The 12,707-nt window shown below is 30.5% G+C and overlaps 2 protein-coding genes across 2 annotated transcripts in view; one reads left to right on the forward strand and one right to left on the reverse strand.

Moving 5' to 3' along the window:
* The window catches only part of LOC136983080 (uncharacterized), a 59,095-nt gene that overhangs the window by 11,833 nt on the left and 34,555 nt on the right, over window positions 1-12,707 (reverse strand). The window lies entirely within an intron of this gene.
* Window positions 5,527-10,642, forward strand: LOC136983018 (cytochrome P450 3A21-like). The gene is made up of 10 exons (XM_067279626.1): window positions 5,527-5,600; window positions 5,989-6,085; window positions 6,615-6,667; window positions 7,838-7,934; window positions 7,998-8,114; window positions 8,219-8,307; window positions 9,390-9,532; window positions 9,625-9,740; window positions 10,191-10,269; window positions 10,419-10,642. Exons 1-10 carry the CDS (start codon window positions 5,533-5,535, stop codon window positions 10,595-10,597), a joined length of 1,038 nt encoding a protein of 345 aa, XP_067135727.1. The 5' UTR covers window positions 5,527-5,532; the 3' UTR covers window positions 10,598-10,642.

The following is a 12,707-nucleotide window of genomic DNA, read 5'->3' on the forward strand; positions in this document are numbered from 1 at the left end:
GGAAATGTGGACTGGTCAACTGGTAGCGAACGACGGAAGAATAAACGAAAAGCAAAGTAATTTGTTAAACGTTGTTTTTTTATATACTTATACAATGTATTACCGTCGGCCATGTATTTTATATTTACTTAAATTGTAATTTTTACGGAAAGTGGCGATAGCTCCAGAGGACGTTTTACCTATTTTACATTTTGTTACGTCGGCAGTAGCCTATAAAGAAAGGTCGCCTTCGTATTTGTGGAAATGTGGACTGGTCAACTGGTAGCGAACGACGGAAGAATAAACGAAAAGCAAAGTAATTTGTTAAACGTTGTTTTTTTATATACTTATACAATGTATTACCGTCGGCCATGTGTTATATTTTATATTTACCTAAAGAATCAAATACTTATATAATGATTTTGTTATTTTTAATATACAGTATTTAAATGTTTCAAAATACATTTAATAATAGGCATACTTTTAAAAATATAGACAGAAATTTAAGAATTATTTGAAAACATTTAGGAATTAAGAGGCCCACCAGTGGCCGAGCGGTTTTGTCGCGGGTTCGCACCGCTCTGATGGTTCAGGCACGTGGAGTTTTCCGGGTTTTTTCCACGTTTGTAACACCTGAACAGGGGCCAGTTTCCCTCATAAGACCTCCCGCAAGGCATTCTTTTTCCTTGCGTAACACCGCGCTCCAGAGAAGGCTACGGGGAACCACTTTAGTTGTAGCTTGCGCCAGGTGCTCGCCGACGTCAGGATGTTCTGATATGGCACGCAGAGAGAGAGAGAGAGGAATTAAGGCTGATTGTAACCTCCTCGATTATGCATGTGATCTCCAGGAGATGTAATTCTTTTACTAAATGTAATTTTTTAACACATGTAATTCTTTTACTAAAATATTTACCGTGGCCATGGAACTAAGGAACCAAAACGGGGACTCCATAAGGAACATTGCTGTCCTGAAGGTAAAAAGGTTACAATCAGCCTTATCTTGAAAATTTTAAGCCAATTAAATAATATTATTTATATATATTAAAAGAAGGTGAAAAAAGGGTAATTTAAATTTTAGAAAAGTAAGTTTCGGTAGTTTCTAAATTACACATATTGTTATTTAAGCAAATAATTACTTTATAAATAATAAAAACAAATATTAATGAATTTAACGGGTTTAAAAGTGATATATTTAATTAATTAATAATAAATGCATATCAAAAAATATATAAAGAAATATAATATCCTACTCATTGCCACGAGAATTATAATATAATATGGTAAATAATAGATATCAGATATTTTAAAGTGATTATTGTTTAGTGTCAAGCTGTGTAAACATTTCACTGTTCTCCACCTAGTAATGAACTCTAAATGTCGATACACACAACACCAGGAAGTTTAACGGAAAACTTAATAACAAAACTGATTATCATCTGTTTTTTAATGTAATAAGTAATAAGAGTAAGTTTAAAGTTAGGATGCTTAATGCAAATGATCCTAACTTTATACTTATATTAATAAAGTTAGGATGAAAGACGGAAAACATGTTTTTCACTTTATAAGATTCACCAGTGGTCGAATGGATAAAAACTGAACATTGAACACTGAGCACTCGTATATTGCGAATTCAAACTAACGGGCTGGCCGCATAAGTTTTTTCCAGGTTTTTTTCACCTGTCTAACATCTAAATAGGGATCAGTTTCCCTAGAAAGTCCTTCCTGGAGAAAATTATCCCTAGCAGATCGCCCTGATATTGAATTCCGTATTCCATCAAAAACCAAATCGAACTACTTCAAAAGTTCAAAATGGGAAGAGTGTTTCATGAAAAACATATAACACGTAATATGCATAAAAACTTGCTATCTTCATTCAAAGATTATCTTGTCTTTATGGTGTAAACTATGTTCTATAATGTATAAATTATAATTTTTGATTAAATGCGAAATAAAAAGAAACGAATATAATCCTTTCTAAAAGATAAAAGTTCGATTCTTGTTTCTTTAATTTAAATTTTAAATTTTGAAATTCCTATTTTGTATAAAAACAAGTTGTGATCGCAAATTTTCCAGGAAATTTTACAGTTTATACAGGAAGGATATTTTGAAATTTAATTTGAATTTAAAATTAAACAAATTATTACAGTTCATTTTGTAATAGTATTTCAATCTTGATTAAATTAATTATTAATGCATTATATAAATTATAAAATTAACAAATTATTTTCCGAAAGAGTAGTATTATGGCAATAGAAATTTTTTATAATCGGAGTATGAATTTTTGCCAAATTAATAGCCATGCATGCTACTTCCAGATTATTTAATCTAATTAGATAAAATTGTATTTTTAAATTAATATTTTAATCCTTTTAATCTGATCTGTAATCAATTACCACGTTTATAGTTTAATTAATTCTTACATAACTTTAAACTAATAATTGGAAATATCGTGTAATTTCCAGATGGCCGAGTGGCTGAAGTTGTGTAGGGGACACGAGATCAAATCCTATAGGAAAACCCAAGCAAATTTTATAGACAGTTTTTCTCAAATTTTAGTATGTCCGTTACCACCCAGCCACATAAAAGCATTAAATTAAGAAGAAATAAAATGAATGCTTTTCTTATTAACTAATACAATAATATACCACTTTATGATATAAAACTTTTCTTTACCCACTAAAAATATACAATCGTTAAAATTAAAAAGTTTTACCTTTATTCTACCTAGTATATTTTGTAATATTTTCCAACTAATAGGTGAGAAATGCATCATACAATGTATAATTTATATTTTCTGCAAGAAACTATAAAACAAATCCCACTATAAAGTACAATACATGTAATTTTAATAGACACTTTTGAAAAGATTTTAATAAAAATATATACACTTATTGTATCGTATACTAGTTGACAAGCAGATGCAAATAAACTTTTAGTAACCACTAAAAGGGCCTTCTCATCAAGCGTATCGTGGGTTCGGTTAGACCGGAATGGGGAGGCCGAGTGGTAAGAGATGAGCTAGATATATTCGGAACGGACCACCTTACGACCTTAATATGCTCCTCCGATTGTACTGTAATACGACCGCAATATATATTTAATACGTAGCAATCTCACTTGCAAGGATATGAATACATTTTGTTTGTAGTGTAGTAAATAATTTTTATGTTCCTGTTTATGTAATGTTAATGTTCCTACTGTTTTCGAGTCAGTAAAACATGTTATTTTTAATCATTAAGAAGTATTTTCGACTTTTATTTCGGTTTATCCAGATTTGGTCCAATGACTAAACGGGTTTGACTATAATTGCAATCTATATATATAACCCATTCAACAGGTGTCCGTCCGTCCCGTAACCGTTTGATAACCGACACCAGAGGCGCCCCTATCGTGTGTCATATTTCAAACATTCAAATTAAATTAACAATTTTAATTATTATTTTAATTAACAATATAAATTATTAGGTTAATGTTACCCTTGGTGGCAAGATGGCGACCAGAGGGATTTTTCCCTACATTCTAAACGGCGACGGGAAAAATTTTCCCTACATTCACGACTGCTACAGGGAATTTTTTTTACCCTGCGTTCGACGTGGCTAACGCGTTTCCGGTCGCCATCTTGGTCTTCTATGGAGACTGCGCGTTGCGCACTGTATCGTAATAACGCGACCTAGTAACTCCTATACTATAATAAGCTACTGTAAATCCTATTTTAATAGAAAAAAAAACATTTTTTTACTCACGTTGATTGTCTGTCATTTCCCTTTTTTACATTTCTTCCCGACTTTCGAACTTTGATCTTCGTTTATTATAGATTCTTTCCCCCTTGTTTTGCGTCGGCTGCTACTGTCGATGACTTCTTATTTCTTCTTTTTTTACTCGCGGTGGTTGACGTTTCCTTATCCCGACCCTTCTTTGATTTCTTTGAATTCTTATTATTATTATTATCGACGTTTTGAACGGGTGCAGCCGGAACTGTCTCGGGTTCTACACTAGCTTTTCGAGATATCCCGGATGCTAAAGCCGAAATCGTCGCACCACATTCTAGACATAGGTAGTGCCATTTGAATGACAAGATACATCCCCAGGACAGACGACCACATTTGCTTTTAAAAGTTCCTTCGTACACCGAATATTTAACTGCACACGAACTGCATCTAAGAAGACATTCATTTCTTTCGCTTCTGTAATATAATTTGCATGTCTTATCGCACGTAGAACACGTCGACTCTATCTGCTGTATACCTAATTTGGCCGCAAATTTGAATGCATTATCAATTGCCGGGTTCAATCCCAATTCCGAATAATCTGTTTCCATCATTTTATAAAACTTCCTGGTAGTACATTTAGCCCAGAATTCCTTCGAACTCAAATCAACGTCACCCATGACGTGCACGAAATTTCAACAAAAAGAACGCAATTTTTTTTGTTTTTACTCGTAAAAAATATAAATTACCTTTTTAGCAATTCGGAAAGAACAGATATTGTAAAAAAAAAAATTCGATGCCAACACCGAACATGCAACACACCACTGTCTTCTAAACGCCCTGCAAACGAAATTTGCATAATTCGACGATCTCGGCTCCAACACATTACGTCACAACATTTCCAAAGAGCTCCCTCTCTCTCTCTCGCGTCACAAACGCGAAATCGCGCGTCTCCGTTTCGAGGTTACAGGAAACGCGGCCGCTACGTCGAACGCAGGGAAAAAAATTTTCCCCGTCATCGTCTAGAATGTAGAGAAAAATTTCCCCGTCCGCCATCTTGCCACCAAGGGTAACATTAACCAATTATTATTATTCATTTGGCCAATACATTATTATTTGGTCAATATAACAATATAAATAATTCAGTATATTTGTAATAGGAATTTATTACTGTCACGGAATGCCTGTAATGTTCACTAGGGGACGAATAACGAAAAACCGGATAGATTTGAACCGCTACGATAAAACGATAAGTGAAATAGTTAAGCTAATATTTTAATATCTATATACAGTATATAACCCATTGAACGCATGCCTGTCCGACCGTCCGTCCGCGTAACGGTATGCCAAAAATGGGCACTAGAGGCGCCCCTATCGTGTATCATATTTCAAGCATTTAACAATATAAATTATTATTTAAATTAACACCCACTAGGGGCGCCCTAGCGAATGTTACCAGCGAAGGTAAATAAACAAATTAAACTATTTTAAAGTATTTATAGAATGTTTAATAACACTAAATAATGATTTTTAATTATTATGAAATTTGTAATGAACGCCCACTAGGGGGCGTCCCGGGCTCCTAGTGAATATCTAATACGATTGATGTTCATTAGTAAAACAAATTTTCATCTGTTTTATGTACTTTCTCTTATTGATAATGTAAATTCTTAAAATTAGAATTGCGTGTATTTTTTAATGTTAAAAACGTCATTTCCTCAGTTTATGTTAAACGATTACAAAACTGATTCCCGATATAAGACAATTAGTTAATAATATTACAAAAACAATAAAAAAAAACTTATTAGTTACGTTTATTTAACTGAAGTATACGATTCATTTAAAAATGGCTAATTTTTACGGAATACCATTTTATATTATATTCCCGGTGATGATCTTCTTATCATTTTATCTGTAAGTACAATTTAATTAAATTTTAAAATTTATTACTATAATTTCCTAGATTATAATATAAATATATGAATAAATTGAATTAATGTCTCATTGACTCCGATAACGTTCTTTAATTGCATAACTTAAATCATAAAATTTGTATTTTTACTATTCAGACACCTTATACCTCTGAGAAATTATTAATTTAATCATGCAAACGTTTTCCACCTGTTCCACAGGTCATCTTCAAGCAAAAGTGAGAATATTATTAAAGATGACCTGTGAACAGGTGGCAAACGTTTGCATTATTAAATTAATAATTTCTCAGAGGTATAAGGTGTCTGAGTAGTAAAATTTTAAAACTCAGCATTTATTCAAGCATAAAATTTGTTTTTTCAAACTAAAATAGGTACGTGACAAGAAATTTTGGTTATTGGAAGCGTTTAGGAATTCCTGAAGTAACTCCAATGCCTTTCACGGGATCATTAAAATTCGATTTTTACTCCGTAAGGATCTTTATATTATTTATGCTATAAATGTATACAGAGTAGTTATAATTAAATTTACCCTACTCGGATCTGTCTAGAGCCCGTTCTCTTGGACGTATTTTGATGAAATTTGGCATATATGTTATATGGACCATAGGAAAAGTAAAATGCAAAAAAAATATTTAGTTCGAATTTTTACCACTAGATGAAAAATGGCGCATGAAGAACAAGAAATACAAAATGGAAACACGTAAAAGGTTTTTATTCACAACATTTGTTCAATGTGCAATCCATTTGCATCAGTCACATGTTCAAAACACTTTACAGCATAGTTCTTCATGCGCCATTTTTTCACCTAGTGATAAAAATTCGAACTAAATAATTTTTGCATTTTCCTTTTCCCCATGGTCCATTTAACATATGTACCAAGTTTCATCAAAATACGTCTAAGAGAACGGGCTCTAGACGGGTCTGAGTAGGGCAACTTTAATTATAACCACCCTGTATTTGTTTTTAAAACGTATACTTTTGTTTTAAATTTTTATAGCATCATGGAAAAAGAGAACAAAAATGGTATAAGAAATATGGAAAAATATTTGGGTAAGATAAAAGCAATTGAAAATATCATATTCATATTAGAAAATATCAGTATTAAATTACTTACATCCAAATTAAAATTTATGTATAGATTTAACTGGTATATAGTATATAGAGAATCAAAATAATTTTCTATAATATAAGTATTTTCTATATTTGCTAAATTATATATTAAATTTAACATGTTTTTCTTCTACTGAATAACAAAAAAATTTTATTCTAAAATAAATAAACTTAAAAAAATATAAATTTATACTGCATATGAGAAATTTTGAAATAATTTAAGAATTTGTCATTTTAATTTGTATGAATTTTTAGACAATGCCATTCTATTATATTTTGCTTTACTGATTAGTTTATTTAAGATTCTAATTATATTCTGCATTAAACTACATGAACTAGTTACATCAGAGTGTAAATTATAAGCTATATCATTTTCTTTAATAGTAAAAAAAATTTTGTATTGGGTCAATAGACGTCCTTTTATTTCATTAAATTTTATACAGTTTACACGTTTTATTATTTATAAAGTGATAAAGGTTTTGAGAGGGATTGAGTTTTGTTGAACGTCCGAAGAAGGGAGGTGGTTGCGGAAACTTGGACAAAGTGGGACAATGTGGAGGGGGAAGTAAAAATTTCAAAAAAATGCGGACGTAATTTATGGACAGCCCCTTAAGTGATGTTCCCTGAGCAATGTTTTAATACTTTAGAACATGGTAACCTCTCTTAACATAAAATTTATTCAATGTAAATAAAATAATTTTTAAATTATTTTGGTTTTCTATCAGACTTATTCTGAAACACTGGATATCCGGGGTGCAAAAGTAGGTACACAGTTGTTATTATGGAAAAGACATACAGGAAGAAAATAGGAAGAAAATCCATTTATTTTTATGTACAAATTACATCACAAATAAGAAATACGAACTAATAAAAGATAATAAAAAGAATAATAATGAACACCAAACATTTTTATTTCTCAGATTCTCAACTGTATACCTACTTTTGCACCCCCATGTATACTCAAAATCAGGACTGTTTTGACGAGACAGGATATATAATCATGTTTTATTTTGAAGGCTACTTAAATTATATAAACTATGCTTATAGATTATAAACTAAATTTTAACTATAATTTAAGGCAGTAAACATTATAATACTTATACATTTTAGTATATACGAAGGTGCCGCTCCAGTTCTTGTGATAGCAGATCCACATCTGTTGAAAAATATTCTGATTAAAGATTTTCATGTATTTTCTGAAGGGAGAGTGAGTAAATTTAGAGAAATAGTTTATTTGTTCGATATTTATTTTAATGATATTGTTACCTAGGGTCTTCGTTTTGGAGACAATATCATTGACAGAATGCTTGTCTTTCAACATGGAAAACAATGGAAGGAATTAAGAAGTATAATGACTCCAACGTTTAGTTCCGGAAAAATAAAAATGGTAATTTTTAAAAATGATAGAGTTTATAACAACGTTAAGTTAGATAATAATTAATAAACCGTATTTTTATGATTGAAATTATTAAAATAAATTTTAATTTTTAGATGAGCAAATTAATTGATGACTGCGGTAAAATACTTATAGATAATTTCATAGAAGCAGCTGAAAGCAAAAAAGAAATTGATGTTACCAAGTAAGAAATTTGTTTGATATAATTAAATTATTTATAAGGAATAAGCAGTCGATAGAATTGCAGATCTAGACACGATTTTGTTGCAAAATATGCAACTTAAAATCTTTCTGCAGGTCGCGCTTCCTTAAAGTTTTATTATTTTTAATAACTATGATTTCCAATGAAATATATATATTATATATTTTAAATTATTATAATTTTATGATATGCATTAATATGTGCTTGCAAAAAATTAACCAAACAATAATAGAAGTAAAAACTGATAAGAAATGGATGGTTTTGTTTTTCTATATGACGCTTGACAAACGTTGTGCTTTTCATAATATCATTCTTTGTATAGTTTTTCTATTATTAGTCAATTAATCGAGATTGATGTTACATTCTTAAAACAGTTACATCTCAAACATTATTATTCGGTAAATGTTTCAAAAGGAGGGAAACATCTGTCTTCTTTGTAATTAAATCTTCCAAATTTGGAAAACATCCACAAATTTTCGTCAATGTTTTTGGATCTTCGTTTTCCTTTGACGAAATCTCACGCCTCTTCCACAGTGCAACCCACATTTTGGAATACACTGAAGTATTCATATTGAAGTATCGACCAATATTTACGGAAGGTCATAGAAGTAGGAAACCGCAATTGTCGGACGAGAATGTAGATCAGGAAAGCTTTCCAACGAAGCTCGCGGAAGTCCATTCGTCGGGAAACTAGACAACTCGGAATTCTCTGCTTAACTTTGCAGAAACGTTGCAAAACACAAGGCAGAAAATTGAATATCATTTAGATATATTTCGTGCAACAGGAGGAGCAAATACAGAGATTTTACAATAGAGCACATGTAGTAATTTTATGTGTAAAATGAAAGTGTAGAACTAAACCGACTTTTGCAATAGAATTTGGTGATAGTTTCTCTTCAAATCGCAAAAATTACTTTTATTGTAGTTCTTATCTAATTTTACTTGTAACCTTTCAAAATGTATCAGTCTCAATCTGGACATCCCCTATTTACTTCTAGTTATTACAAAAAATTAAAAAAAATGTAGGATAATTTAATAACATTCAAATTTAATTGCTGTTTCAGGTATTTTGGTGCTTATGCCATGGATGTAATCGCCAGATGTTCTTTTGGTATTCAACTTGATTCCAGAAAAGATCCCAATAATCCTTTCTTAAAGGCAGTTAGACAAACTATTAAGCCCATGTCTTGGAGAACCTTAATAGCTGGTAAGTCTAATTAATTAATTTGAAGAGAAAAGCAGTAGACATAACTTTACTGAAAAAATGAAATTTTCTATGGAAAAATTCTAATTTTTCAGTTTTATTTCCTGGTTTGGCGAAGCTACTTCGTTTATCTTTATTTAATCCAAGGACATCTTTATTCTTCAAGGATGTTGCAATGCAGATAATTAATGAGAGAAAAAATCTGAAAGAAGTAAATCTTTTTGTTTAACATTATTAGGTTACTTTTAACTTAAATTAAAGTAAACAAAGTTTTATTAATTTTTTATGTTTACCTCTAAACTGTTTAATTGCTAATAATACTAAATTATTAAAATGCTTTTAAAGAAAAAATAATATATTTTCATATAAAATATTCCTAAAGATATTTGGGTCTAATAGTTTTCAAGCAAAATAGTGTCCAGGAGTTGATGATGATGATAAATGCTAGGAATTAGAGTAAGAAGTTAACTAATTGAGCTTATATACTAAAAGTGAATTGTAATTATTAACTTCTAATTCAAAACACTTGATCTTTGGTTGAGTATACAACCGTTAAGGCATTTCGAGATTCAACTAATTAAGATATTATTTAAGTAATTTTAAATAAAAATATTTCAGATGTTAACTTATTTGCTAAATATTGAATTTGTTTTTAAAACAGGATCAAAAACCAAAAGATTTTCTTCAATTGCTACTAGAAGCAGAAAAAGAAGATTCTGATAGTAAAAATGGTAAAAAAAGTAAGTAAAATATATAATAACAGATCGATAAATAATTATCCATGCCATATGTTTTCGGCTGGTTATTTATTGATCCACTCTCATATACATTATACAAATACTAAAGATTGTACAGTATTTTTATGTTTAACTGTGATATTACTTCTCAGGATTAGAACTGGACGACGTCGTCTCCCAATGTGTAATGTTTTTTATGGTCGGTTATTTTACAACAGCAGCAACTCTCTCGTTTCTAGCTCATCAGCTTGCAATTAAGCCAAAAATACAAGAGAAACTCATCAAAGAAATTGATGAAGTTCTAAAAGGCAAAGTAAATATCTTGATATAAATTTAATAAGTTATTTCAAAATTATTCAGAAATTTGATTAGTTAATATTATTAAAATTTCAGGAAAAAATACATATTGATGATGTGACCGAACTTAGATATTTGGATGCCGTTTTTCAAGAAACTCTTCGATATTATACGCCAGCTGCAAGGTTTGTTTCGATTGCGCGTATAAAATGTAAGAATATAGAAAAATAAATATCTTTATGAAAATTTAAAAATTAGATTAGAACGCCGTCCAGTTGAAGATTATAAATTAGGAGATACAGGGATTATAATTCCAAAATCTACATTAATTAATGTACCGATTTACGCACTTAATCACGATTCTCAATATTTTCCAGAACCAGATAAATTCGATCCCGAAAGGTAAATTCCTTTTGCAAATATAAATTTAATGTAAAAGCTGTTTTAATGATTTTCGATTATAGATTCATGCCCGAAAATAAGAATACAATACTTCCTTTCACAAATCTTCCTTTTGGCGAAGGACCGAGAAATTGTATTGGTAAGAGATTTGCTTCAATGGAAATCAAAATGGCTTTGGTGAAAGTTTTACAAAATATTAGATTTAAACCTGGAAAAAATACTAAGGTACAAATAATTTTATTAAAAGTACCTAAATTTAGAAAGAAAATTAATTTTATTAAACTTTTTTTTTAAGGAAGAACCGGAGTTTTTTCCTGGTGGAGGTCTTCATCGTCCACAAAATGTTTTCCTAAAGATCGAACCAAATCATCACAATTAGATTTTATAACTGAATTTAAATTAATTTAAATTTTATATTAAAATGAAATTTAATTTGGACTATTTAATTGTCTATAGAATTAAACATAATTTTGATTATTAAATATATTCTATAGAATATACAGTAACGGTTGATTCCAAATAATACAAAATGTATAAATCATGCAATATGAAAAACTCCCTTTTTAGAAATTAAACGAAGTTCTCGAAAGATTAACCGAAATTTGTTTTGATTAAAGGTTTTATTTGCATAATTACAGAATATAATATGCAGGAATGCAATGCATTATTAAATGAAACTAGGACTTTCATCTACTGTATAACTTTTATCAATCGTATTCTATTTAATAAAAAACAGGGGAAATAACATTGTAAATAAGCTCGAAAAACGCAGAAAACACGACTAAATTATATATATCAAATGACGGAAACAAGAAAGATTGAATAATTATTTATCTTTGATCAGCTCGTTATATATTTTAGTTAAAAATAATTTTTTTGTTGGATGCGCAGAGTTATTATAATGAACTATTGATGAATTTGTTAACTTCTGCATTGCAATGTCTGATGGTTTAAAAAAGTATTTATTTATCATCATTTGAAAAACAATAGTTTGATCCGCAGAGTTTACTTGTGCAGAAAATAAAGAACCGGGTGTTACGAGAAATAAACTAGAAATTTATTAGACAAAATTGCAAATTAAATAAAACCTACAAGTCGTTGTGTAAGGAGAAAAAAAAGTTTTTTTGGCATAAACAAACTTACAACTATTGAGCAGTAAAAATATTAAAGATTTTTTGTAGTGCTGCAACGAATAGTATATTCAGCCTCAAGCCGAATACCGAATATTCGGTCAAACTATTTGGCTTGATTAACTTAACGCACGTAAGAAAATTGGCGCGCAAACCGCATTATGGCAAGGACCCCGCTCTCTATTGGCCCGCTATCACTACGCTTCGCCAATTGCGTTAATTCTTGATAGTTGTAGCGGACAGACAAGAGCGTCATGGAAGTATGTGATAAATGATGTTATCAAATGTGGATAACATTGAAATTACCTACACGTGTAATAAATGAAAAAGAAGGGCCGCGAAGTGAAAACGTGAAAATAAATATAAAATTGGGTTGATAACATCATCGAACAAGTCGAGGCAGCTTATTGGCGCGAAATTCGCGGCTGTCAATGCCAAATAATTGTTCTAATAGACTTCGGAAAGCTAAATGCTTGTAATGAAAGTCACTTAGCGTGCATGAGCGAAAGCGTGGGACCGTTCAGGCTACCAAGCTGCCTCGAATCTGTGAAATCATAACTGTGACTTATACCGACATCCTATCTGTCTCTTTTTTCCGTTATCACCAGGCTA

The sequence above is a fragment of the Centruroides vittatus genome, unplaced genomic scaffold (genome assembly GCF_030686945.1).
Source record: "Centruroides vittatus isolate TY-2023 unplaced genomic scaffold, ASM3068694v2 contig_875, whole genome shotgun sequence".
Lineage (NCBI taxonomy): Eukaryota > Metazoa > Arthropoda > Arachnida > Scorpiones > Buthidae > Centruroides > Centruroides vittatus.

Bases quoted from the DNA above. Each gene is read 5' to 3' on its own strand.
- LOC136983018 (XM_067279626.1), top strand. From the start codon at position 5,533: ATGGCTAATTTTTACGGAATACCATTTTATATTATATTCCCGGTGATG. The intron at 8,115-8,218 runs GTAATTTTTAAA...TTTAATTTTTAG, and splicing joins GTTCCGGAAAAATAAAAATG to ATGAGCAAATTAATTGATGA. The intron at 8,308-9,389 runs GTAAGAAATTTG...TTGCTGTTTCAG, and splicing joins AAAGAAATTGATGTTACCAA to GTATTTTGGTGCTTATGCCA.